The sequence below is a fragment of the Cyclopterus lumpus genome, chromosome 12 (genome assembly GCF_009769545.1).
Source record: "Cyclopterus lumpus isolate fCycLum1 chromosome 12, fCycLum1.pri, whole genome shotgun sequence".
Lineage (NCBI taxonomy): Eukaryota > Metazoa > Chordata > Actinopteri > Perciformes > Cyclopteridae > Cyclopterus > Cyclopterus lumpus.
The window spans coordinates 13,124,308-13,152,284 of NC_046977.1; the positions used below are offsets into that span (position 1 = coordinate 13,124,308).

The window sequence follows — 27,977 nt, forward strand, 5'->3', positions numbered from 1 at the left end:
AGCGATTCGTTGTGTTAAATGCAGGAAGTATCTGAAAAGAGAATTCAGAAAAGAGTAAATTCAGTTGGTCCTGAATTTACTCTTTTTCAGCTTCAAAATGGGAGACGGATGAGTGAAAGCTGTGGACTCCCGAACACAGTCGGTGCTCAATGTATTGAAAGAACCGATACATTTTCAGAAAAGGGTGTGAAGCAGTTCAGCACTCTTCTTCAAAGACCATCCCCTAACCACTACAGAGTTAGGGGTTGCCTCCGTTATGGCAATAACAGAAGGTCAGTGATATTTATTCGTATCCAACCATCAGCCACAAGAATGAGACGGTCCTCACCGGAAAAAAGACGCCATCAAGACTCTCTCACTCGTTTTTGGTTAACCCTTAGTTCCAATGAAGGGAAATCTGAAGGCTACAGCTTTGTGCGCAATAGTTTAGGGAAGATATTTTCCTGTTTCCATTTGACAATGGCCCAAAGCTAGGAGCATAAAGAAAAGTTTTTCCGAGTTTAGTGTGGAAGAAGTTGACTGGCCCTGACCTCAACCCCATCCATCAATTTTGGGATGAACCCGGAATGCAGACCGAGTAAATCCCTGCAACCAGGCTCCAGTATCTTGTGAAGGTTCCTGTGAAGTACTGAATTTCATGAGACCCCACGTGGAAATGGTATGATGGCGCCTCACTGTTTGAAGAAAGGTCTGAATACACAAAGGATCTGAAGTGTGTTTTACAAACCTGCAGAGAGGCAAAACACTGTTGCAACCGTCTCAAATATTTCTATATATTGGCTCCGGCTTTGAACAGCTTTCAGGCATATTCCGTATTTTGGAACATGAACACGAGTCAAGTCTGCCTTGATCCTACATGTGCACCCAACTAAAGTCTGCAGACATTCCCGTGAACAAATGAACCACGTGGCAATTTGAGTGCCACCACAACAAAGACGGGATCCTCAAAGACCAACGATCGTTGCGTCAGTTGATAGAATAAAAATGTATTTAATTTCAGTGTCGTTGCAGAAAGGAATGGATTTAAGATGTAGAAGAGACCAGACTTTGATGTCATTATTTTTTATTTCATCCACATTTGGCATCCATCTGCCGGACGAGCTTTGTCTGCGTCTTTCTTTTTCTTCCTCTCCACAATTGTCTTCTACACGCTCCATCCTCTACTTGCCTCTCACTTTTGGTTATCGGCATATTAATGAGGTGCCCTGCACACTTTCAGACCGGATACAGAGATGAAGTCTCCCCTGGTTATGTCAAGAAAGACTATTAATTCCTTCAGGAAACACTGAGGATCTGAGTTTGTTTTCTTTTTTTAAATCAGATCTTTGAGAGAAAATGAGTTCAAACAGTACAAATTATGTGTGTACAGTAAACAGAGAGAGGATCGAGTTCAAAGGACTTTGTTCACAGGTTTTGGTTTTCAACTGGTTTGAATTTCCATCACTCATCTGTTTGATATCCTGTCTGTGTTTGTGTAAGCAACAAGAAAAAGAGCTTCAAGAGATAACTGAAAGGTGCCGGGACGTGTGATATGCAGTGCATGCTGAGGTTATTGCTTACATGACACAGTTATGACCTGTTATCCTCAGTATGTGATTGGCTGCCAGAGGGTTCGGGGGGCTACATCCCCTCCGGCCCTCCGCCTTTCCTCTGGGAACAACCGGGAACAGTGTTGGTATCTGAGATTTCTCTGTGAAGAAATCTGTTTTTGCAGGAATAAATCCATAATCTACACATGGCCGTGTGAATTATACAACACTGTTGTAAATCTCAGCTCAATATGATGAAACGTCATTTCATCTGCTTTTTCATTTAATACTGGTGGGTTTTTTTATTTTTATTTCACAACGCTATTTCCCCCTGATGACCACTTTATTTCATGATGTCACTTGTCATCACTTTTGTCAATCAGGACAAACGGGTCAGAGCGACAGCCGTCCCATTAAGGGCTCTGCAAACCCATAAATCATCCAGTTTATTATTTTATATGTATTTTAATACAAGAACAAGTGTGATTGTTTTCAAACTTGTTTCGTCCCAAGGACCTATAGAGTCTTCATGGCACAAGGTGAAACATTACACATATTTGTCTTTTAGATTATGTACAAATTATTCACAAATAATGGTACAATATTGTATCTTAATTACAGGGATTCCATTAGTAAACAAATTATTTACTGGTTAATGATTTGTTGATGAATAGCACATTTTTTAACGGTTGATGATTATAAAAGTTAAATTGATTGATTATCTGTAAAAGTCAGTGGTGGCCTGAAGGTTGGAGAAGGAGGCATGATGGTCGCCAGTTGGATTCCCGGACCAGTGGGAGAAATCTGGGAGCGTAAAGTCAAAGAGCGCCACTGTTTCATTACCCTTACTGAAGTGCCCATGAGCAAGGCCATCAGCGCCAACCTGCACAGGGTGTGGCTGAAAAAGTGAAATAAACATAAATCATAAGAATAGAGTGATACTAGGCCACACACACCACCCTGCTGAAGAGTGCCACCTGCAGTCCGACTAAACACACAGGCCGAGAAAACCTGACTGTCTCCTGAAAACATTGGAACCTGCAGTGTGCATTTCGAAACGCCATGGGGGCTTTCTTTTCTTCACGTGATCAGCGATGAAACATTAATGTGCATTAATTCCAGTAATGGGTTCAGTCTGTCTCACTGCCTGCTATATATATTTAACAACAAGACACGCACAGTATACCTTCATCCATGTATGCAGAGAGAGGGCCCACAAATTATTGATGTCGTCTCTGGAAATAGAGCGGCAGTGAGTTTGACTCTGAGCACGAGATATAGCTCGTGTGCCGTTGACCTCGGATACATCCTGATGACCTGATTGTGCTTGTTGCGCTCCTCGTTTTAGAGCTTCTCGATTGGCCCGGTCAGAAGTTCACTGGCTGTGTTTTTTACACAAAGCGCGCAGCAGACGGCCTGTGTGGGATCAGAGACGTGCGGCCGCGAAAAAATAGCAGTCACAGGTTGGGTGCCATGGTTACTACTCCACACCATCGCCATCCTCCTTCGCATATTGTTGTCACGGTAACGGCTGCTTCTGGTGGGGAAAGGGCGCACGTGATTTAGGTGGGAATGCGTTACAGGGGCTCAACAATATGTAGACACAGGTCCTATTGATCTGCTCTGCCAGGCATTGAGTGACCCTAAAACACACTTCCCCGCTCTTGACATTGTGCAAGTTACTTAATTTCCTGTCAGCCATGTCCACCTATAACAACAAGACCAACGGGCCTGGAATAATCAGGGTTTGTGTGACTTTTACAAAAAGAAAGGGAGAACCTTCTGCATACATTTGCATTTTAATTTTTGGAAATATCTGATATTATTTAAAAATGCTTTAATCTTAATACTTTAAAAATGCTGTTAAGATGATTGAGATTAGTACTGTGTGTTTTACATTGGTAATAATTGAATGTGTCACTTTTATGTATTTTAACACATTTAAAGTTTTAGTAACCCCAAACATGCAAAGAGTCACCTGTCAGTTGAAGATCAAGGAAAAGTATTTCCACAACGACACAATAAAGATGTTTGTTTCCCCAAGTAGCGACTCTTTAGTTGAGCTAATCAAATACGGTAGCCTGACGGTCATTTATCGATATTCATTTAATTTTCTATCATTTAGTCGTTTCAAGTGTTCCAAAGCTACACACCCCCAGAAAAAAAATATTTTATTGGAACATGTGCGTGATAGGACCAAAACATCCTTCTCATGAAACATTTAGCAGGTTTCATGTTTTAGTACAAGTGTTTCTTATTAGATGTTGTATTCAAGTGTTCCACAAAGCTACAACGGCCTCTGTTGAAAAATATCTATTATGGCCAAATAAGCATTACAATGTCTATAAAAAATGTATTGCTAAAATTAAAAAAAGCAAAAGGCTTAGCAACCCCATAATTCCTGAAGCGGATTCAATACATGTACACATTTCTGATTACTGATCAGATTGTCATTTCAGATGAGAACTCAAATGCTGTTTTGCATGCAGAACCAGGATGTGACTTCCGGCTGCCATCTTTGATTGGCTGGACTGATTACAGATGTTGCTCTTGCCGGTCACTTTTTAAAATGTATTTTGTACTATGACAGCAGATATGTGTATATATATATATATATATATATATATATATATATATATATATATATATATATATATATATATATATATATATATATATATATATATATATAGGCAATCAATATAACTGGCAATGTTTTCCAAACGTGGGCCAGGTGGCATACGACGACCTGTGTGTCTCTATGAAGGGCTCGTGTCAGGGCTCGAGCCAGCTGGAACACACTTCCTCCTCCAGCTCCTTCAAGGTGGCTTCAGGAGCGCGCCGATAAAACCAGGCGTGCAACAGCGACGCCATCGGCGAAACCGGGGCGTTGCAGCGGGCGACCAGAGACACGGCAGCGCTATGCGGCTGCTGCTGCTGCTGATGAGGATGACGATGATGAGGATGATGATCCGGTAGGTGGGATGAAGCTCCGCTCGTGGCCGTGAAGAACCGTCTGCGTCCGCACCACCCAGCCTCCGTCCGTGTTTCGTAAAGGCGCTTTGTGAGTCGCTAATCCGCTCTGATGTCACGCTGCAGGAGGAGGGGCTGAGCACTCCGCTTTAATCCCGAGCAAATTGTCTGGAGGGACGAGCCGAGCCAAACCGAGCCGAGCCAAAGCGAGCGGGCACGAGATACGGGGGGCGATGCGTACTGCAGCGGCCGGACCCGGGCCTCTCCTCCTCCTCCTCCTCCTCTGACATGCAGGTAAGTGTTCGGGAACCGGAGGGGATTTTGTTTGTGTGTGTGTGTATGTGCGTGTTTGTATGTGTGTGTGTGTGTGTGGAGCTGGAGGGCGGAATGGGAATGGGTAGCGGGTTGTTTTTGCTGATGGCGGATCCGACACCTGCAGGGATTTAATCTGGACCGTCCAGGAGGGAGAGGGGGAGGCACTGAGACAGGTGACAGTGAGCTGCACTTTGCATTTCTCCCCTTTTCAAAATACATGGCAGGCGTTTTAGTTATAGGGGCACAGTGAGGGGCGCTGTGTGTGCGTGTGTGCGTGTGCGTGTACGTGTGCGTGTGCGTGTGTGTGTGTGTGTGTGTGTGTGTGTGTTTCCCAGGACATACCTGCTTCATATCCAGAATAACGCCGTGATCATAATATGTATTGTGCCCAATAAGCGCATCTCAAAGAGGCGGAGGCTGATCACGAACCGATAACGAGCACCAATCCCAGAAAGAAGGCTTTTTTGCCCCTTTTAACATAATCAAATGGTTCAAGGCCGTGGGGCAGGGGATTTAAGGAGCCAGTAAGCCTTCAAAATAAAAGCACTTGCCAATTTGGCTCTTGTTCACGGATTAATCGTCTCCCTCTGGGGCAGCGGCACAGTCGACATATAAACACAATGTAAGTAATGCGTCTATTGATGCGTCCCAACATGGACCGTATGCTCGCTGAGTCAGTGTGTCTGTCACTGTGTGTGTGTGTGTGTAAGTGTGTGGGGGTGGGGGGGTGGGGTGTGGGGGGGAGAGAGAGGGTATGAATCACGCTGTCAAGAATAGAAAGACAAGGAGAGTCCTCCAAAGTGAGGAGAGTTGCAGCTCATGATGATTATTCACATTATTGATCTATCATTTTTAAATGTCAGCCAAATGGGGAAAAATGCCAATCACGATTTGCCGAGCATGTGGATTTGTCCTCCAAAATGCACATTTTGTTTGACCCAAAGATCAGTTCACTCTCCTCATAATCGAGAAGCATGCAGGACAAGGTCACGTTTTGCTTGAAACGCATAAATCGATTATCAAAATTGCTGTTTAAATTTCTGCTTGGTTGAGTCATTGATTATTCATGCCATGAACAATATTTTGTACCAGTACTTAGTATGATTTCTTTAAGGGGACCGATGAAGGGCTACATGTTAAGGTTAGAGCCGTATGAGGGCCTGGGTTAAGGGCAGAATCCAAACTCCATTAATATAATTGTGTGATATGAGACGAGATGCCAGTTGCGTAATGTATTTGGTCGCTCATTTCACGAACATCACCTTCTTTTTATTGTTGCCTTTTCATTAACTGTATGTTAACCTCATAAATTCTGAGATGGGATATTATAGTTGAAACTATTATAGTTTTCTCTTTACAGCATATAACGATACATGAAGGATCATAGACGCACTCAGTAAGGAGAGGCCTAAAGTGGGCTGGAAGTCCAACAACAGTAAAAGCACAGCACCAAATAACATCTAGTCCATTATCATCGAGATGATTACATCTTTTCTGCTGCTCTTGGAGTAAAATAAAAAGTGGCTGCCCCAAAATATTTCTAACCATAACATTAATGACATTGCCTAGAGCTCTGTGACATATTGCTAGTCTTTTTTTTTTCTGTGACATTTTAATCAACTAAACATTCCCATATTAATCTGTAAATTGATAACAAAATTGGTTACAGTTACACCGATAATGAAAATAATCTTTAGCTGCATCTGAAAATGCAGTCACAAATATTGCAGTGGATATTTGTGACTCCATCGGCTGATGGAGAAAGGTAAAGGCTAATGAATAGATGTGATCAGTCCCTGTGGCACACGTGTGTTGTTGTCGGTCAGTGTGAGATCAGCGAGTTAATGGGCTAGTAAATCCCCCCCAAACCCGCAGCTTTCACTGCAGCCTGGCAGATGGAAGTGCAGCGCTCTACAGGCGCGTACGTTTCACTGCCGCGCTGCCAGGGCCATCTGTGACCCCCCCCCCCCCCCCCTTCTCAGTGACCCAACCATTGCCAGAGAGAGACATCAGCCACCCTGGGGAGTCCGCCCTCGCTCCTGCTGTGTCCCTTCATTCCCCCTCGCCTAGTATTTGTAGTTTGTGCTCAGATTACAGGATCCACATTAACCTTTGCCCCCTGTGTCCAGATTTCATATATGTGCACATGTGAGATGACAACCGCATCAGTGAACCTCCTGCTTCCTCTTCATCCAATATGAAACGTGTTGACTCACAAATGTAGACATTCCATGTATATACAGGCGCACATTTTAGACCCTTCTGATCACGAGGTCAGATAAATAACGCAGTGAACATATGGACGAGCAATAATGATAAATGCTTTTGAGCCGTCGTATAAGCCTGCATTAACGAGCTTTAGCCCCTTTTCTCTCTTTTATATCGGACTGTACATTTGTCCCCGTTCGTGACCTTTTTTTTTCTGGAGCCAGTTTATTATTCCTGAAGCATTGAGAAGGGTTGCATTCGGACGTCCTTTCTCAGTGCGTTGACCTCAGATGGGTGAAGCCCGGGATAACTGACGGGTACCCTGATAGCCTCGTCATATTCAATAAGTATCAAAAACTGGGCTTCTCACTCACCGAGGGCCTTTATTATTCAGATGACTTCCCTATCCATCTCTCTCTGTCAGGTCATATCTGATATCAGAGAGATGTCCCTCCTTACTACTAAAACCTTTCCTCCTCCTCCTCCTCCTCCTCCTCCTCCTCCTCCTCCTCCTCCTCCTCCTCCTCCTTTCTTTCTTCCCATCCTGGGCCATCTGCCAGCTGCTGTGGACGGATGAATGTGGTGCAGATTAAAGTGCACTGCACACTCAGATGAATCCCAGAGGATTTAGTTTTTACTATTTGCAATATAGAGACGGGGAGTTCCCCGGCCTGATACCCAACATCAGTGTGTGTGTGTGTGTGTGTGTGTGTGTGGATTGGGATGATCAGTGGGATGCTGGTTGAAGATGGATGGATGGATGCGGAGGGGGCTGAGGGTGTTGTTCAGGTGTTGTTTGACTGAATAACTTTTAACATCATTTAATGCCTTTTAGTATTAGAAAACAGTATTAATGTTCAATATCCAGCACTTATAAGGTTTCTTCTTTACATTAAATCTTTCCTTCGACCACTTTTGTGTAATTTGACGTTTCTTGTTTATGTCCCGCCGCCGTCTCCCCCAGGCTGTGCTATGAGCGGGGTTTTCTTGGAGTCAAGAGGAGCATGTTCTGAAAATTGGAGTCGGATCACAGCCCAGCCATGAGCCACAAGTATCAGGGAGAGGCATCCAGGGAAGCAGGCGAGGAGCACAAGGTGCCTCCGAGGAGCAGGCAGACCAACGGGACGTCACCCGGGGAACCTCCTATACGTCGATCCTGGAGGCCATGTCAGATGGCCAACCAGGATGGGGAACCGAATCCCCATCATCATCATCACCATCAGCCTCCTCACCAACACCACCTACCCACAAGTCGCGGAGCCCCTCGGCATCGCCGGCGGCCTCCATCAGGGCAGGGCCAAAGCCAGGCTCAGAGTCTCGGTCCGCTGCCGGTGGTGGCTGTTTCTCGGCCAGACGGGGACCAGAGTCGAGACACAGAGCCTCTTCCTGTCCAGCAACCCCGCCCTGCAGTCACCCGTTACCGTCGCCATGGTGACCCTAACCCCCGCCTCAGAGGTCACAGACAAAGGCAACCTACCAGAGAGATGCAGGACTCCTCACCTGGCGTGGATGAAGGCCCGGCAGAGGTGCAGTCACAGCAACGCACGTCAGATAATCCTGTAACCGACCAATTGCAGGACAGGAGATCTCCTCACCAGAGTCCTGTTGCAGTTGTCACGCCCACCCAACTCTCACCTGGTCCTGCGGCCCATAAGATGCAACATCACCCCCAACACACTCCTCCTGCTATGGTAGAAGAACACCTCCAGGAGCATAAAGTGGAGTGTGAAGAGGAATTGGAGGAAGTTGAGGAGATGTACAAAGATCAAGAACAGGCGGAGGATGATGGAGACCACCGCTCAACCACAGGGCACTCCAGCTGCAGCCATAACGACTTGCAGACAGTCGATGACGGAGCAGAGGAAAGCGCAGAGAGTGTGGAGGAGGAGGTCGAGGAAGAAGCGATGGAGGATGTAGCGGAGGACATTGCAGCTCAGGGAAGTGAAATCACTGACCTCTGCTCCGACACGGAGAGCGCTGCCTCACTCAGTATGGACGGACCTCTCCACAGCCCGCCGCCACTCCAGTCACCAACTCCTCCTTCGTCCCCAGATGTTCCACCTTTCCCTCAGCTGGACCACTTCAGTGAGGACGCCAGTTTGAGCCCTCTGCCCGACAATGACCTGCTCCCTGAAGATGAAGATGAGGATTGCTCCGAATCGGGCTCGCTGTCTCACTTCACTTCCTGCTCGGACTCCTACCCTAAAACCTATGCAGACTTTTATACAGAGTCCCACCAAAAATCCTACACCGAGCCCGTTTACGAGTCGTACTCGGAGGCAAAATCCCATCCCAACTCTTTCCCTGAGCCCCTTAAGACCTCCTACCCCGAGTTACACAGAGAACCCCGCAGGCATTCTGGTTGGAGGACTGAGTCTAATGGGGTCATGCAGGAGTCCCGCCAAGAGCCCTTTACCAGCCATAGACAGGAGAATGTACAAAAAGGGTCTCCATCCTCCCCGTCCTTCAAGGGCTCCCATTACGGCCCCAGGCAGGGCAGAGACCGCGGCACCCATCACTCCCCTCTCTACCGCTCAGTCGGCTGCCGGCTGCACCACTACGACGGACAGTCTGACGGCGAGGGGGAAAGCGCCGATCAAAGTCCCGTTCCCAAAAGCCGTAGGCAGCCCCCAAGACGAGCAGAAACCCCGGCCAAGAGCCCCTCGTCTGGGCAGAGCAGCTCGGGGGAGGCCCAGGAGGAGCGGAACGTGGAGGGTCTCCAAGAGGAAGAAGGTACGAGGGGCTCGGGAGACGCCATCATCCTGGCGATTAAAGACATCAAGGAGGCGATTGAGGAGGTGAAGATTAAGACTGTGCGCTCCCCCTACACACCGGACAAGCCCGTGGAGCCCATTTGGGTGATGAGGCAGGAGGTGAGCCCCACAGAGGAGGTGTACCCGCTGCAGACTACAGCTGGCCATGTAAGTGTGACTTTCGTTTGAGTTTTTAATGAAAACTATATCTCCCAAAGGACTCGCCGCACTGGGATCTGCTCCTTTTTACAATTTCTTATGTGTCACATGAAAAACTGCAACATTTTAAAGTTTAAATTGGCTCATCCAACGGTTGTCTTTCCCCTGTACCTGATGTCACCCTTTCCTTAAAGTAACCAATACGAAATTTGGAAAAGGGAGCAGAGGCTTTGGGAAATCCAGTCGAAGTAGCCGGACTTTGGACTCCTGGGAAGAATAGAATAGTTTTTACACTCCGATCGCTTTTAGAGAGAAATGTATTTTCCTGCATTACAGTTGTTTCACACAATTCACAGTGAACAGAGTGTTCTGGTGTTTGTGGCAGCGCATAACAAGATGAATCAAATAGAAAGGTTTTAATATTCAGAATCGGTTCCCGTAAATGAAATTTAAAAAAGCTGATGGTTGTTCATGACACAGCATGAAACAAGCAATAGAAGGAATAGTTCCACATTTCGGGAGATGAGCAGACGATATTAGTTATTATGTGAGTGTAGACGACCTTTCCTTTTAACGTATGCATAACCCGAGACGTAAAAGTGACCATTTTAGGGACTTATTTCTTTATTTCTTCCTACTATTCCTATTTTGCTCTCAACATATTGAGCAATACTTTTAAGACTGTGCTGATGAGTGACATTGCCCATGGAGGTCTGCAGTGTGGCAGGAATTCAATTAGATGTCATTGCTTACGGGAAGCTTTACAACCAGATTTACATCCCTAGCTCTCCTTTCATTTCACGTTGGCTTCATGCCAAACTCCTGCATCATGCATCGTTGGAATAAGGCGTCAGCTGTGGATGCTGTGGATGAATTGCAGTATTAAAAAGAGTGATTTAGAAAAAACACAAATAGAATAATGTTTTCTCTCCGTTTCATTCGCTCAGTCTTCTCCACACTCCCCCGCTCCGTCGGTGTCCGAGTCTCCGTCCCGCTATGCATCCGTTCCAGTTCGGGAGGCGGTCAGTCCGCCGAGAGCTGAGTCATCCAGAGCGCATCCCCCTCAGCATTATCACCAACCGCAGCCCCAACACAACCATCACCACCACCAGGGCCACCACTCACAGCAGAGGGACGCCGCGAGGCCGCTGCACACGTACACGCAGCCCCAACCGCCTCATCAGCATCACCAGCGTCAACATCAGCATCAACCACAGAATCAGCCGCAGCAGCAGCAGCAGCAGCAGCTTCCGGCTCAGCGGCCGCGACCTCCAGTTCAGCCACAGTCTCCTACACAGCAGCTGACTCTCCAGGAGGTGAGAGTTTGTGAATAAGCATCCATAAATCCATAAAATATAGGGAAAAAAAGATGCTCTTCATCGCCCCAGAAAGCTTTTAGTGTCAAAGTAATAACCCTGTGACAGTTTTCTGCACATCCGTCAGTACCCTCTGAAGGCTAATTTGGTATACTTTTAATCTGGCTAAATTTCAAAAATGTAAACAAATACAGGAAAAAAAACCTCAAACTGGTCCAGTTGTAGACCACGGTGTAATTTTATAAAATCCACGGCAAACAGGATGATAAATTCTGCAGAGGCAGGCATCTTCTACTCGTGTTTATCTTCCAGCAGTCCTGCAGAATATAAATGAGTTCGGAGAGCCCTGAAGTGTGCGAGTAGGAAAAACAAGGATGGTAATACAGTTTTCCCTTTTTTGTGCCTTCTCAGCTTCGCAGATCTCTTCCTCCGTTCCCAACGTTCGTAGACGGTGAGTGGACTCGCATATGAAAATCCTGATATGCTTCTCAGCCCTTCCTCTTTCCGTCTGTTGACACTATTGTTCATCACCGTTGATCCGCACGCTTTGTAAATGTGCCTAACGAGCGCTGTTGGTTCATGCAGTACCGGGACCATGCGACCCCGAAGACCTTATTGACGGCATCATCTTTGCAGCGACCTACCTGGGCTGCACCCACCTGCTGTCCGAGAGGACGCCCACAAAGAGTGCCCGCATGCAGCAGGCACAGGAGGCCATGAACAGAGTCCGGGTGAGAGTAAACCGCCGCTTATTTGATTTATTTCTGGGGTCGTATCGTAGTGAAGGAATAACGGGACAAATCCACATCTCCTTCGGTCTGGAGATACATTTTCCAACAGTGATGTAACTGAGGTCCGCTCCAGATTTGGGTCTTTCTTTTCAAAAGTCAGAAACCGTCAGCGGGGAAAAGGTCCCTGGCTTTGTGCACGATGCATCAGTCATCACTGCTGCTGAGCCTCAGCCGGACAAGATTCACTCCTCAACTCAAAGAGATGTTACATAAATCTTTGAGCAAGTCTGTGATGCCCTGAAGACTGTAACCCTGCTTTATGCTGCGGTCACGCTCACACACACACACACACCCACACACGCACACACACACACACACACACACACACACACACACACACACGCACACATATACATAGAAGCCAGGTTTATATGTGCTGATGTACTTAGTTTGCTGCGTATGACATCATGCACTGTGACCGCAGGGTGTATATGTGTGTGTGTGTGTGTGTATATATATATATATATATATATATATATATATATATATATATATATATCTTTTTCACAGCAGACTTCTTGCCTCCAGAAATAAACGTCTTCTGGAAGAGGATAGGATATTCCACTTCACCTATTGATTGGTCTTTTGTGTGTTCTGCATCTTTCATACGTACAAAGAACCCTCACATTCTGGTCAAATCATGTTTAACATATGTGTTTGAACACAAATGTGTTACAATCGTTGCCTTCCAATGGTACAAATGGCTCAAAAAGTAGGAAAAGCACACATTATTCACATTATCCAGTTCAATCATTACGAGTGCCATCGAGTAAATCGTTCAATCCTGAATGTATCTGTCACATAGTGGAGGAGATATGGAGGCCACCTCTGTTGGAATTAAACACACAGTTGTTTGAATCCACGTAGATGCTAGGAACCTTTTTAAAAAATATATTTTTCTAAGATTCCATTTAATAAAATCGCTAAAGAGTGTGAGCTGACGGGTTTGTATCTGAAACCTCGAGAGACGCGGACACAACCAACAGTTTGGAGACGCAAACCCTGAGCCGTCATGAGGCGAAACACATGCGGCCGCTTCTCTGTCTTCGGGGGCCGCTGGTGTCACATCGGTGCAGAGGAGACGTGTGATCGTGTTTCCTACAAAGGCCTCTGGCAGCCCGCCCCCGTCAAACATCACTGTCCTCGCACACACACACACACACACACACACACACACACACACACACACACACACACACACACACACACACACACCGTTAAGGTCCTTTTGTCCCTTTTTAATTTAGCATTTGGAATGAAGACGGCGAATGAGGCGATTAGGCTGTTGTTGATCTGCCCAAAGAGCTATTTTCTTGTGCTTTGGTTGTGTTGATGTTCTGAGTCTCTGTTCTGAGTCTCTGAGTCTCTGAGTCTCTGTTCTGAGTCTCTGAGTCTCTGAGTCTCTATTCTGAGTCTCTGTTCTGAGTCTCTGTTCTGAGTCGCTGCTCTGAGTCTCTGAGTCTCTGTTCTGAGTCTCTGTTCTGCTTTCTCATCATCGCAGGCTGCTCAGAAGCAGGCAAAGAACCGGAAACAGGTGAGCCGCTTGAGTTTCTAGTCTCTCTGTGATTGTGTGCGTCGTGTAAAAGTTGACAGACGTGTGACGTCGAGGACAAGGAGAACATTTGTGCAGGTGATTTAAAAATGGGTTGTTGTGTTTTGTTCGCATGCAGACTGCAGGTTGTACATGTGTTAGTCTTATATGCGTGCTAACGGTTGAATGGCTCTCGACCGTTACGCCGCCCGCTGTGCTCTCCCCCCGCTGTCGTTCACGCCCTGTTGCTTCTTCTCTCCACGCAGAGCCCCGACGGGGAGGCGGCGGCCACTGCTGAGGTCGATCTGTTTATGTCCACGCAGAGGATCAAAGTCCTCAATGCAGACACTCAGGTATCAAAGTGATAACAAGCTTACCTCAGTGGATAGAGCCCCGATCCTTATGGAGGGACAATGTCGTCGTACAAAGGGAGAAATATCCTCATCTTTTTTCTTTTCTTTTGGGGATCACCAGGAGTCTTTAATGGACCTTCCGCTGAGGACGATCTCCTACATCGCGGACATCGGTAACATGGTGGTGCTGATGGCCCGGGGGAAGATGGTGCGCTCCCGCAGCGCACAGGACAACCTGGACCACACAGCCGAGCAAACCACCATGACCCACGATGACAGGCGGCTGTACAGGATGATCTGCCACGTCTTCGAGTCGGAGGATGTGAGTTATTGATTATTGATCTGTTGTTGGGGCGACTGTGTCGTCCTTCAATCAGAGGATCGGTGGTTCGATCCCCGGCTCCGCTAGACCATGTCGATGTCACTTAACCCCAAAATTGCTCCTGTAGCTGTGAACTACGGTGTGCAGATGTGTGTGAATGTGAGTTACTGCTGATGTGCAGGTGGAACCTTAGCCCCTCCCATCATTGTATGAATGAGTGAATTTACAAGTACAGGTCCATTGTTTTATTATCCTAAACTATTCATATTAATCATACTATTTTAATTTTGTTTCCCATTTGCTTCCACTGCTAAGCTTAACGAAACACATCTGAGCTTCCTCTGTTAAACAAGCTTATACATCATCTTCACAATTCCTGAAAAGACAGCAAAAAAAGTTTTCATTATTTAATAAGAGTTGAATTATTTTATTTATGAATGTATTAAGCTGTGGATCTGATCTTCCAACGTAAACAACCCACCAATTGTCCACATTTTCCAAAACTGAACAGCAAATGTGTTGTCGGGGCCTTTGAGACTTAAGTTAGTTGAATTAAGTTCAGGGCAGATTGAGTATGGATAAGACATTACGTCAATAAACATTGTAATAATAATCATATGTCACAATATTGCGCGTCTTTCAGTGTAATGTAAACGTATGATGTTTGGGCTTTTGGCTCTCACAGACTCTAAAAGTTCCCCGCCATTGACGAGCTCTTGCCCTCCTCTTCCTCGTCTTCCTCCTTTTCCAAGGCCCAGCTCATCGCTCAGTCCATCGGCCAGTCGTTCAGCGTCGCCTACCAGGAGTTCCTCAGGGCCAACGGCATCGACCCAGAAGACCTGAGCCAGAGGGAGTACAGCGACCTGCTCAACACTCAGGACATGTACAACGACGACCTCATCCACTTCTCCAAGTCAGAGAACTGCAAAGACGTGAGTGAACCAGTAGGGGGCAGCGCAGTCCCGGGAGTTCCTCTCGGGCTTCTTGTGCTTCAATGGAGTTTATTGTTGCCTCCAGAAATAAACGTCTGCTGGACTAGGATAGGATATTCCACTTCACCTATTGATTGGCCTTTTGTGTGTTCTGCATCTTTCATACATACAAACAACCCTCAGATTCGGGTCAAATCATGTTTATCATATGTGTTTGAACACAAATATGTTACAATCGTTGCCTTCCAATGGTTCAAATGGCTCAAGCTGGTTTCTGGACCCTTAAAGCATCATTCTTTTATGTCATTTGGGTGAGCGCTCCACCAGGAGAGGGTTTTAGGATTTGAATCCGACCAGTACATGTTACTCCTCCGTAGTTTATCCCACAGGAGAGAAGCCAGAGCTCAATCTGTATTTTTTTTTTAAAGTTTCCCAACTGGAAACCGTCTGCGGTTCCTTGCAGGTTTACATTGAGAAGCAGAAAGGAGAGATCCTGGGTGTGGTGATAGTCGAGTCGGGATGGGGGTCCATCCTCCCCACCGTCATCATTGCCAGCATGATGCATGCTGGGCCGGCGGAGAAGTCTGTTCGACTCAACATTGGAGACCAGATCATGACCATCAACGGCACGAGTCTGGTGGGTTTGCCGCTTAGCACCTGCCAGAGCATCATCAAGGTATGCAGCTCAGAACTTTTGCTTTTGTCAATCCTCTCTGTTCATTATTCAGAATATTTTTCCTTGCATTGCTTAATTTTGCTTATGCGTCGCTTCTTACAGTGAGTGTTGGTCTCAGAATGTCCTCTTTTCTTTATAGGCTTCTCTTGGGAACTTCACAACAATATATAAAAAAATGAATTGCATAACGTGAACGTTTTTTAAATGCAACCATTTAAAAATGCGTTTAAGATCATGTTTTGAGGCTGGACCTTTTGACCTTGTACCAATCCATCATCCAGTTTATTTGTTCTTTAGCAATAAGCATTTCTATCAAGTGTGTGTGTGTGTGTGTATATTTATATAGCTGCCGTAGACTCGTAACACAGGACAACCGTCCCCGTATCTCCCGTTTTACCCCTCAGGGTCTCAAGTCTCAGTCCAGGATCAAGCTGAACATCGTCAGGTGTCCTCCCGTCACCATGGTGCTCATCCGCAGGCCGGACCTCAGATACCAGCTGGGCTTCAGCGTCCAGAATGGCATTGTGAGTGTGATGCTGCCCTTTTTCTTTTTACAATGATGGGCAGAAGAGCTTTTATTTTGTTAACATTCACTGGTAGCTGGAGAAAGTATCCTCTCACAGCGGTCTTTTCTGGAGGCTTTCAACTTTGAGTCCCCCCCTCTGCCCCTCTCCCCATCTTTAACTTGCACAGATCTGCAGCCTGATGAGGGGAGGCATCGCGGAGAGAGGAGGCGTCCGCGTCGGCCACCGCATTATCGAGATCAACAGCCAGAGTGTGGTGGCGACGCCTCACGAGAAGATCGTTCAGATTCTGTCGAACGCCATGGGAGAGGTAGGAGTTCTGGATGTCTTTTTCATTAAGATGATTCAGAAGCCTGGAAGTCTTACTTTGCTTTCTCTCATTTGGTGTGAAGCTGTCGTCGGTAACTCCTGAATATTGGTTTCACATTAAAAGCGTTCCAGGAGCTCAAAGGCTATAAATCCCCCCGTTTCATGGTCATCTGTTGGTTTGTAACATCTGCAGGAAATGTTTAGTTTCCTTGACAATAGTTTAAGCAACTGAACATAATTATTGACTGAAAACACTGAATTTACCACAAGCCTTTCAGGACTGAGATCATTTGAATACTTATTTTGAGACTTTATGGTATCTTTGATCCCCATAAGATGATGTTGGGGTTCTTTTGGGCCCTGGACCAGCACTTTGTTTCATGACCCTCACCCTAAACATTCCCGGTCATATTCACATTCACGTTCCCCAGAGGGTTAGGAATGCAAATTACTTCACAACCCCCTTTTTTTGTGGGCTGTAATGGTCACTGGACCCTGTAACAATTTCAGGAGAATTCATGTTAATATTGTCCAAGAAACAATCATTTGAAAGTCATGCACAAAACTGTTGAGTTGCTTTTGTCTTTTTAATTCCCATAATTTGGCTTCTTTCTGCTCCAGATCCACATGAAGACGATGCCTGCGGCCATGTACCGTCTGCTGACAGCCCAGGAGCAACCTGTCTACATCTGAACACCTGTCTCACCTCTCTCCGCCTGTCTCACCTCTCTCCCTTGTTCTAAAAGACCCGTCTCCTCTCTGTATGCCGTTTGAGTTCACTTGACTTGCCTTAATCTGTACAGTACACTGTCATGCAAACATGTAAATCTACAATATGACAGCAGAAGACAGATTATCTCACGAGGCCGAGTGTTAATGTGACGTGTTATGTTTGACCAAAGAGAAATAGTGGATTTTATTGTGGATTTTTATTTAATTTAGGTGGCAAACAGAGTAAATAATACCTTTTTGGTTAAATAGCTGTAATATCTGAATGTACTCTAAATCATGTCGGACCTATAAATGATCAGGGCAACCCAGACGATGAATAACCTTTAAACTGAAGTAGTCAAGTTAAAGGGGAATGCATGTACAATTCTGCTGAATAAACTCTAAAGAAAGTCGGTAAACTCGGTTTGTTTTATCCAACAGGATTTGAGCTGAAGGCTGTTATTTCAGAAAAATTAATGAAGTTCGAATGAGACGAGGAATTACTGCATCGAGGTACGCACGAAACGTTAAGCCATCAACTTCCTAAAATAATAACTTAAAAGACACATATTAGCTGTGAAGTTTGGTAGATGTGAGAATGCTTTTCACCCTGTGTGTGTGTGTGTGTGTGGGTGTGTGTGTGTGTGTGTCAATGTCGATCCAGGACAGGTATAAAACAATGATACAATCTCTCCAGACAAAACACAAATTTAACATTAAAAAACAGTTTTAAAAAATGTAAAAAGAGATTTATTTATTTGAATTTACCAAGAGTCTCTTCAGTAACATGGAGATCACAAAAAAAAAAAAAGAACAATCACCAACTAACATTTAGACTGATACACCCACATGATTATCATCACCACATGCTCCCGTATACAAAGACTTCACAGCCAATATAAAAACATGTATGCAATAACTGGGATTGTCTCTGGTGGCAAGCAGCTAATAAACGTACATTAGTGTTGTGCTGCACCTCTTTATATCTAAACCTTACAAATTCAGTAAAATCCGTGACATCTGCTCCAGCCGAGTTAAATACAGAAACGCTTCCAGGTGTTGTCATGCGTTATCTCATGGGTATGAAGTACCTTCATGAGATCCTTCTGTATCTCGTAATTACAACTTTGCAGCTCCAGAATTCTTCTTCGGTGAAGACAATGTGCCTCTCTACCAAATGTCCAATGAACTGAAACGGTTGGACAGTTTCCAGTTAAATTAATCTGTGTTGACGATACGGAACAAATGTACTTAAATATCTTTTCAGCAGTTCTATTTAGGAACATTATGCCGTCTGTAACTGGGTGATTTTTCTTCTCCAAACTTATATTAGAGCTACAAGGCACTTGTACAAATGCTGCCTCCCACACATATTACACAGTGTAGTTGGTGTGTGTGTGTGTGTAAAATATATATAATAGGAATCAGAGATATTTCTTGTCTGGAGAGCCATAAGAAGAGGAAGACGAACACCTACAGAGTGGTTAAATTCTAAAACCCAGAAATTAGTGAACATATTTGCACTTCTGGTTCCCTCGTCTCAAAGTCAATGGCTTTTTTGTTTTTTTACGTTTTGTTCTCAGACATAAAATACGTCAGTAAATATCAGATGTGAATTTAGAAGCTTTTACTTGTCTTCAAAAGGGCATGGTTAATGAGATGGCTACAGGTTACCATGACAACTGTTCCACCTTCACACCAAGCTTTTTTTCTCCTTTTTTTTGGCGATTGAATTCACACTTTAAAAATGAATAAAACATTCTTAAAAGTGGTGCGTTGCTGAACAAAACCTGTAATTATCACAAACTTGTGTTTGCCACAGAGCTTATTTTCTGTGATGATCCAAAAACACCATTGGCTTTTTGTCAAGGGAACCAGTGAGATGCTAATTTATGGGGGTTGGCCTTCAGAAATATGTCTACCCTGCAGCATTCTGTGTGTGTGTGTGTATGTGTGTATGTGTGTGACTCCGACTGATAGTTTGAGTTGAACATGGTATGAGAATGCCTGAAACAAGCTAGTTGATGGTGTGGCGGGTCAGAACATTGGTGGCGCACAGAACTGCTAAAAAGTCTAGATATTGTACATAAGTACAGTACGTTGTTTCATGCTTTTAGCTCCAGTTTGTTACTGGAATGTAATGTCAAGGAAGAGAGGCATGCATCTGTTTTTCTGAAAAATAAAAACCTGGCAATCTTTGAAAAGCCCAAAAGGGCATCCAACAACAACAACACCTACTTGATGCTCTAAAGGCAAACCCAGAATCCTTAAAACATTCCTTTCTGATTAAAAAACTAAGTTGGTAGCTGGCCACATGTTCTTGCTCAATTTGTATATTTGCAATATTGTTCCTTTCCAGACTTCTCTAGCGGCCAAGCAACTGGCAATTTCAAAACTACAGAAGAAGTGCAGTTTAACAACCTCCAGGCTATTTATCTTCAGAAAAACATGCTTAGCTCATACTCAAATGTAATAGTATGTATGACATATAGTGTTATGCGGGAAAATAAAACCTCTTCAGACACATCAAAACAATATATGAAATATAATATATACACTGAAGAATCTGAGAACAAGGCTTTTTGGACGGTAAATTAGCCAAAATACACTGTGGGTGTGTGTGTATGTGTTGAATAAGTGTTGAAATGGACATCTTTTCAGAAATGGGAATGCAAACAGAAGAGTTTACATCAAGGTAAAGTTGCACAAGTTGTTACCATGGCAACAAACGTTGTCTGCTTGGAGCGATGATGTGGGAGGAATCCAGTTCCTGGTTTCTCAGCCTACAGCTCAGTGTCATTGTATCTCTGAGGATTGTAGTATCCTCTCTTGGTCTGGTCGACCAGCTGCCTGCGGTACTCCACCTCATCCTCCTCGTACCCTCTGGACTCAGAGTATGGCGGCCTGAAGGCCTGCTCGGGATTGGAGCTTGAACTGAACACACACACACACACACACACACACACACACACACACACACAGAGACAGACAGAGAGAGATCCACAATTATCCAGCAGTTAACTTTTTCTTTTCATAGAAATCAAAAAAGGTGAAAAAGCCCCTACAACATCTTAATAAATCTGATGTTCTTTAATGTGAAGAGTGATGCTCTCACCCTATTGGCTGAGGGCGGTTGAGGTTGGGTTTTGGCGGTTTCACTGGGATGGCGTAGATGTCTGGATGCTTCTGGGCGATTTCCAACTGTGCAGAGAGAAGACCCAGATCAGAGACAGAAAGGACTAGAATATGCATTTGAGAGCTAGAATCACAATATAATTTGACTGCACTGTATTGTGAATGCGTCGGTCACGATGTCTTGACAACTCATGTGAAGGATTAATGTCAATATTTTTGTGTTTTTAGGTAACTAGCTAAATAATCCCACTTTTCTATATGTTTAAAGCGCGCCAGGATATTGCGTGTACATCATGGGCTTAATCCATACACAGGATCTCATGAATGAATAATAATTCATATTCAACTGTCTTTGTTTACCAACGTTCTAGGCTAGCTGACATTATTAGCAAATAGTTCGTCATACTTCAGGCCGTAATATAAATAAAAGCAATACTCACTCTTGCATTTTCTGCCTCTTGCAGCTCCAGGATCCTCTGAGCTCGGGCCAGATGGTCCATTTTCTCAAAAGCTTTTATCTAGGAGACAAATAAATGTCAATTAATGTTACATTTTATTTATGATAGATAGTAGATACTGCACATCCACACTGCATGATTAATATACAAATGAACTGAAACATGTCAGTGTAACTTAATGAAATGAAGATGATTGCACACTATTACAACAGATGAGTAATTGTGGAACGAGGGCTACAAACATTCAAGACGGATGGATTCAGACATGTTGAGTTACCTGATCACCCATTTTCTATTTCATATTAGAAGCAATGAAAGAGGAAGAAAATGAAATAAATAATAATTTCATAACTGAGTTAAAGTCTGTCATAAATAAAAAATTATAAATGCTGGATGAGCCAGGAAAATGTCACAGAGAATAACTTAGAAGGGATTTTTGAGATTTAATAGATCAGAATAGGAATCTTTTGCTCGAGTTGCCTACTTTGTTGGTCAAACAAAATGCTGTGTGATCTCACTGACCTTGCCCAGAAAGGATGTGTTGGCGGGGTCCTCGTCCCCCGGGTTACGCTCCTCTGACGGCTGGCTATGACGCGGGACGGGGGGCTTCAGGGCCACGGGAGGGGGAAGCGGCTTGTTTATGCCCACTAGGTCGCTGCTGATGGTGCTGCTGGAGTGTGAGTCATAGCTCCGGGATGAGTCAGTCCGAGTCTGAGCCCGCACCTGTCACGGGAAAGGGCAGTTTGTGAAACCTGCATGCAGCTGCCAGAGACGGTGAGGACGGTCACGCTTCCTCAAAATTAAACACCTCCTCGTGGAAAAACTAAAATGCAACAAGAGGTCAAAATATAAGAATGATTCTGTTTTTTAGGCTTTTTCTTCTTCATCTTCCTAGTTCAGGTTCAGCAATGTGTATCAGTGAGATAACAATTAAATTAAATACAAAATTAAGTGGAACCTGCAAAAGGCACATAAGGCTTACTTTGTACTCATTCCGTGTAAATAGGGTTGTTGGGGAGGAACGAGGGGGAGGGTCTCACCTTCGGAGGGTCGGGGACAAAAGGAGGAAGGGGAGGGCTGGGGTCTCTGTTCAGCTTCTCTCTGCTCCCTGACCTCCTCATTCGAGCCCGGGGTTCAGGATGAGGCTTCTACGTGCACGGACAGAGGAGGGTTGTCAGGGTAAGGATATGGAAACAGTGGGGTGAATCAGAAAGGGGGACCGTTAAACCCCCGACTCCAGCGTAAGCAGTATTTCATACAGCGTATCGGCATTCCCACCTCATCTGGCAGCACGGGCTCCGACGATCGACTGATGGCAGACACCGGCTGGGGCTCGTCCAGCGGCTCGTCCAACTCGTTGTCGGTGTATGCCCCGCCCTCGTCCGCTGTGTCCTCGTAGTCGCTGGTGAGGCGACTGTCCATGCTCAGGTAGTCCGCGCTCATTGCCGAGAGGTAGGACATGCGGTCATCGTGGAGATCCAAGTCCTCCTCTGAACCGTCCAACTGAGGGGGATAAAAAGTGACGCATTACAACTTGGTTAAAATCGTCACACTTTATTTTATTATTAATTCTAAAGTCTATTCTTTAAACTCATTTGTAAAACCCACGTAAAGGTGTTGAGAAACACCCGCGGCAGAGCTTAACTCACACAGAATCAGACCCACCTTGCCCTCACACACCCACACAGCTCTGTCCTGCTGCTCCTGAATGGAATCTTTCACGCTGCCATACCAGGCGTCATTGGCCGAGTTCAGGTCAACGGTCGCTGAACGGTGCACACGGAGAGACAAAGAAGACGACCCACGGTTAGCCCAAGAATCCCAAACGATGGGTCAGTTAATCCGTGTGAATTGTAATAAGTCACCGGAGTACTTAAGTTGACCAAATAACATCCAGAACAAAATCTTGAGTAAAGAAGAGGTGCGACCGCTAAAGGATCCTTGCAGCATTTCTTTTAAAAAAGCATTTTGTTAAAGTTAGACCTGTTTTTCTATTGTCATTTATCGCTTTTCAATTGCCTGACTATTATTTGTCATTGTTACCATTTACAGTAATGAAAGCAGCGTGTAACATAAAGAGATTTATTAAGATTCATTATCAGTGTTCCACTTTCGTAATAAAACCCACCAGTGAAAAGGTGCGAGCAGGTCTTCCTCAGCTTGACGGCCTGCTCGTACAGCTTGCGTGCGCTGCGGGTGGACCCGGGTACGAGGCGGCTCCTCATGGTCTTGACGCCTTGCTTGCTGTCTGGGTTCAGGAAGATGACGATGGGATACCACTGAGTGTAGTTGAGAGTGTCCACAGCTTTGGGCGTCACGTCCAGCAGAGCATGACGGTCCTGAGGGAAAAATGAGGGGGTTGAATGTCAGATGATTTAACAGCATTTTCTGAGCGTTACTTTTTTTTTGGTTTCTTTTCCTGTACAATACCTGTTCAATGATTTGTCTGATGGTGTTTAGTCTGACCACTCCGGAGGACTTCTCACTTCCTGCGTCCTTGGGCTCAGTTTCTGAGAGAGGATTAAAAAGAAAAGATTTACAATGCAGAATGATGCACATGTACAATAATCCATCATCCCTCATTTTCACTATATACTATATGTTACACAACAAAGTGTGCTACGGTACAATTTAAAACAGTGAACAGGTTAGGAGGTAAGCACTTACTGGCAACCACAAAATTGCCTGGCATGTCGTTGCCCAATTTTTCATTCACTGCGTCGGAAATGGGACCAAATATCACCACAGGCCTCCTGAAACCAGCTGGACATTCAACAGAATACAAATGTAGTCACAAGTAGGAAGAGAAAATATGCCAATTATATATTTTGTGGGAAACTAGAGTCACCAGGGGAGAACTTTGTTATTTGGGTACCTTCACGCAAGACCACCCTCTCATATGCAGGGAACTTTGTGGAGACCGGAGCTGCACTCAGGTCCTCTCTGCTCTTGCGCAAATCTTTCTTCTTCGCCGCCCTTTGACCCCTCAGCCTCCAGAAGTCTCCTCTGTCGGTGCCCGATGCCGCCCGAGCAGCATTCTGGACGTTGGCCATTTGCTCTGCTCTGTGAGACAAAACATGTTTATTTTTTTTAAGAGCGTTAGCGAACCGTGAATCTCAAACTGGAGGATGTGCCCGAGCTGTGATTTGTAGACCGACTAATGACCAAGGCTGTTTTCTGTTTGATGAAGCACAGCCTCGTATTGCTGGACTGTACAGCTGACCAGAAGTTCCAGTTGTTGCCTTCTACTCTGAAGCCAGTGAACGACTGGAATGTATGCTAGCATGGCCGCCACTACAGACACACACATATCATGCCAATTCTTTTTAACAAGCACTCCCTGCATGAGTAAAACACCACAACTCTGCACACACCTGCTCTTGTTGGGGATGATTCCTTTCTCCTGCAACTGGTTGTCTTTGTCAGAGCGGATTGCCAGCCAGTTGCCGAGTTTGCCATCATAAAGTGTGTCCGTCACTTTGAAGATCTCTCCTCTGGAGAATGGCAGGCTCAGAGGAGCCTCCTTCTCGTACTCAAAGTGGGTCCTGATGAAGAAAGAATCCCCTCTGCCGGACGCTAAAATGTCCTCGTACACTGAAACAGAACACAAATGGGGGTAAAACAGAAAAGACCCCTGTCATTCTGGGTCCATCAACTCACTCAGTGTCACAAGGCATGATCAGAAAACTAAACTAAAAACTAAACCTCAACCTCCTCTAACATGGTGGCACAGCTCTGTGCTTGTCGTCATATGTCTTCATGGTGTATCTCTGGCATATTATCCAACAATCAAGCATATATTCTAGACATTTTGTTAAGTGCCAGTTTGTCAACTTTGGTTTTTGCTGTACTTGTATTCATCAGTCCTTCTTAACTATTGTTATTAATGGTAATACATATTTGCATTAGGAGTCATGCTCTTAATGGCTAGCATACACGCATACCACAAAACAACGTGGGCACTAGTTTGGCCGTCTTTTTCGAAGTGGATTCTGACATTCTCCATTACCTTTGCCACCTCAACATGGAGAAATGTGCACCTCTCGGCGATATATATATATATATATATATATATATATATATATATATATATATATATATATATATATATATATCCCATCCCCCAGTACCTTCAGGTTTGCTTTGAGCAAGAATGGTCACGTCTTCTCCTTTGGGAATGTCCAGGAGGTAGAGGACGGCATCCTCGCGCACCATGCATCGGAAATCCATGTTGTTCACCTGATACAGACCAATCAGACAAGAAATACCATTAGAGAGAGTTATAGTATAGAAAAGAAGTAAATACAACATGGATTGTTGATTTCATAATTTAGTTTTTGCATCACTTTAATTTAATATGTTTTACTGCTTCGTTTACAGTGCTGTGGTACCTATAGGGTCTAATGGGATCCTAAATGTGGGTTAATAAGTCTAACCTTCATGATCTGGTCTCCTGTGCGGAGACCCTCCTGCTCAGCGGCGCTGTCCTCCTGAACCCCGGCGATGAAGATGCCGACATCATTCCCCCCCGCCAGCCTCAGACCCACACTGTCCCCTTTGTAGAAACGCACCATCACCGTGTTCGGCCTGGTCGATGGAAGGAAGATCTCATTACACATATACATAAAGGGAAGGACGGAATAAATCATTTCATAGCCAATTGCGAACTCTGGGTCTCTGGTTTCACAACCCAGAAAGGGCTGATCTAACGGTGGGGTTAAATAATAAATGAATAAAGTGTCACCCTGAATAACTATTTGCGATAGACTGACCCATAAACGTCCTGGTCCTCTATGCTCGTCTTCAGCGGCACCTTGAGAGCAGTATGAACCCTCGGGGCTGGAGTTACTGCAACAGAAGAAACATAGTCATATTGTTTATTTTACTCAAAACCAGTTAATGATCAAAGTTTTCATATACCCAAAAAGAGAGACTTGTGTACCTGGAGGAGTTTCTGACCGTGGCTCCTCCCTCTCTGCCTGCAAGGGGGGCTTGTCTTGTACAGCCCTGTCGGGAACCCTGAATGGCGTTGGCATGGCACCCATTTTTGCCAGTCTGTTGGGCGGGTCCTCTCTGGTAATTTTGCAAACTCAAGTATCACAATGTGGCTAATCTCTAATAAAAATATTCTGTTGACCACATCGTCAGTTCTGCTGGCGACCTTTGTTGCATGTCATCCCTCAGTACACCCTAATACCCCAAACATCTGTCAATACTATCAAGAAAACCACAAAATGGCAGATGAAAAATAAATACAGACAAATCAAACATTATAGCGCTTAGTCATTGCAGAAAAAATCCTCAATAAAAGAAAAAAAAGAAAGAAAAAGAATCAATCATAATTAAAATGATCACCACTGTCCCTTATTTAATGTGATTGGCTAAGCTTCATGAAACACAAATCAACATAATCCTGCATTGTCCTCATTTTACTGCAACACACAGAATACAATCAGCGGCATATCTCAGCGGACACGTTGGGGCTTTGAGCATAACAAACCCCTGGAAGCAAGCGGAGGGGGAAATAAACACTTCCCATGGCTCAAGATTTAGTGACAGCTTACCTAGGCTTCTCTCTAAGCCTCTCATTGGAGGAGTGGGAGGAGAGGTCGGAGTGGTGGCCCCGCCTGTCATCCTGTGGGGAGTAGGAGCGGTACGACTCGATCTCGGAGATATCTGCAACACACAACAACAAACGCTTGAACGCTTGAAAAATAAAGCATCCTTAAGACGCAAGTGTCCATGAGGTCTTTGGCGGTTTGTATTGTCATCATGTCCGGGTAACAAAGACTGAAAACATGTCTGGAAAATGTTTAATTTCTTCTCAACGCGCCTGCATTTGCTTTTTTCAAACTATTATTACTGAATGTGACACGATTCAGATGGCCTTCAGTTCAGGGGAGCAGGAAACGGAACAAATGAAGGTCACATCACTACAAAGGGGAGAATGCCCAGTGATTACGTGTAGTACCGGCTCAAAGGCTAGATTGCGTTTCCACGTAATTTCAGCGCGGCATGATTAACAAAAGCGCAGCAATCCATTACAAATCTAAATTACGGAGATGCACTTCAGGTGACTTGGACCTCGCAGAGCTGAAACTCCTCACAACCGGTCCCTATTGTTCTCAGAGGCCTTCACAGAGCGCAACAATGGACGGCTGCTGCGGTGCCGACCTGAAGTTAATGAAATTCTGTCATATCCAATAGCAGATTATGATGGCGGATTAGATCACCCTGCCTGAGGCGAGTGAGCACGTTCACACATACACAGAGAAACACACACACTCCCAAAACCAGACAAAGTGGGTCACAAGTCTTTCGGCTATCTCCACCCCGCCTCCCTGCAAACATTTGGTCAGTGAACAATCCCATCACACCACTTATCTAGATTGGTCCCAACCAATCACAGCACGCCATCCGGTCATGTGACAGTAAAACCAGGTATAAAAGAGTAATCATGACGGTAGAAAACAATAATGATGGTATTTTGGAGAGGCTCTGGTTAGCTCATATCGCTATAACTGCTTTTATTATTTATATATATCCTGTACTGACGGTATATATATATATTTGCACACCTTTAAATAAAACTAAAAACTGATGTTAGTAAAACTTTTATTTTATGAAGGGGAAAACACGTTTGATGGATAAATACAACAAACAACGGCAACAATGTTTCTACAGTTGAGTCGAATATAGTTTATACGCAGCGGGTTTATATACGCTGATGGCAGCCACTCGCGAGGTTTGCCTTTACGATGGAAAGGACCTGCTGCTTTTCAGTTTCGAGTGTCTCTCACCATCGAGCTCTGAGTCGCTGTCGACCATCGGGGGCACTCGGATCAGCACTTGCTGTTTGTCTCTCTGCACCATCAGCTGCAGCTTCCCGCGGGACTTCTCGATCAGCTTCCCTGCGTCGCTGAGTGACAGGTTTTCAGTCACCGTGCCGTTAATCTGACAGAAAGGGAGGGGCGGTCCAGAG

The 27,977-nt window shown here is 45.0% G+C and overlaps 2 protein-coding genes across 4 annotated transcripts in view; one reads left to right on the forward strand and one right to left on the reverse strand.

The window, feature by feature from the left end:
* The first annotated feature begins 4,476 nt into the window (after positions 1-4,476).
* On the forward strand, positions 4,477-17,818 carry LOC117740626 (amyloid-beta A4 precursor protein-binding family A member 1-like). The gene is made up of 13 exons (XM_034547139.1): positions 4,477-4,796; positions 7,990-9,946; positions 10,885-11,253; positions 11,665-11,704; positions 11,839-11,984; positions 13,546-13,578; positions 13,842-13,928; positions 14,050-14,250; positions 15,003-15,182; positions 15,646-15,858; positions 16,263-16,382; positions 16,552-16,692; positions 17,313-17,818. Exons 2-13 carry the CDS (start codon positions 8,066-8,068, stop codon positions 17,382-17,384), a joined length of 3,483 nt encoding a protein of 1,160 aa, XP_034403030.1. The 5' UTR covers positions 4,477-4,796; positions 7,990-8,065; the 3' UTR covers positions 17,385-17,818.
* Positions 17,819-18,181: 363 nt separating this feature from the next.
* Positions 18,182-27,977, reverse strand: part of tjp2a (tight junction protein 2a (zona occludens 2)) — a 28,825-nt gene continuing 19,029 nt past the window's right edge. For all 3 annotated transcript variants that reach the window (XM_034547039.1, XM_034547038.1, XM_034547037.1), the window contains 18 exons: positions 27,796-27,949; positions 26,560-26,671; positions 25,938-26,068; positions 25,768-25,843; positions 25,432-25,582; positions 25,126-25,234; positions 24,370-24,589; positions 23,871-24,058; positions 23,663-23,758; positions 23,426-23,505; positions 23,124-23,334; positions 22,661-22,761; positions 22,274-22,498; positions 22,036-22,143; positions 21,518-21,718; positions 20,978-21,055; positions 20,518-20,603; positions 18,182-20,336 (listed from right to left, as the gene is read on the reverse strand). In XM_034547039.1, coding sequence (XP_034402930.1) covers positions 20,186-20,336; positions 20,518-20,603; positions 20,978-21,055; positions 21,518-21,718; positions 22,036-22,143; positions 22,274-22,498; positions 22,661-22,761; positions 23,124-23,334; positions 23,426-23,505; positions 23,663-23,758; positions 23,871-24,058; positions 24,370-24,589; positions 25,126-25,234; positions 25,432-25,582; positions 25,768-25,843; positions 25,938-26,068; positions 26,560-26,671; positions 27,796-27,949 — 2,478 coding nt within the window. In that variant the 3' untranslated portion in view covers positions 18,182-20,185. The remainder of the gene's footprint in view (positions 20,337-20,517; positions 20,604-20,977; positions 21,056-21,517; positions 21,719-22,035; positions 22,144-22,273; positions 22,499-22,660; positions 22,762-23,123; positions 23,335-23,425; positions 23,506-23,662; positions 23,759-23,870; positions 24,059-24,369; positions 24,590-25,125; positions 25,235-25,431; positions 25,583-25,767; positions 25,844-25,937; positions 26,069-26,559; positions 26,672-27,795; positions 27,950-27,977) is intronic.

Excerpts from the sequence above, each read along its gene's own strand:
- LOC117740626 (XM_034547139.1), top strand. The coding sequence starts at position 8,066 with ATGAGCCACAAGTATCAGGGAGAGGCATCCAGGGAAGCAGGCGAGGAG. Across the intron at positions 9,947-10,884 it reads TGCAGACTACAGCTGGCCAT|TCTTCTCCACACTCCCCCGC; the intron begins GTAAGTGTGACT and ends TCATTCGCTCAG. Across the intron at positions 13,929-14,049 it reads TCCTCAATGCAGACACTCAG|GAGTCTTTAATGGACCTTCC; the intron begins GTATCAAAGTGA and ends GGGGATCACCAG.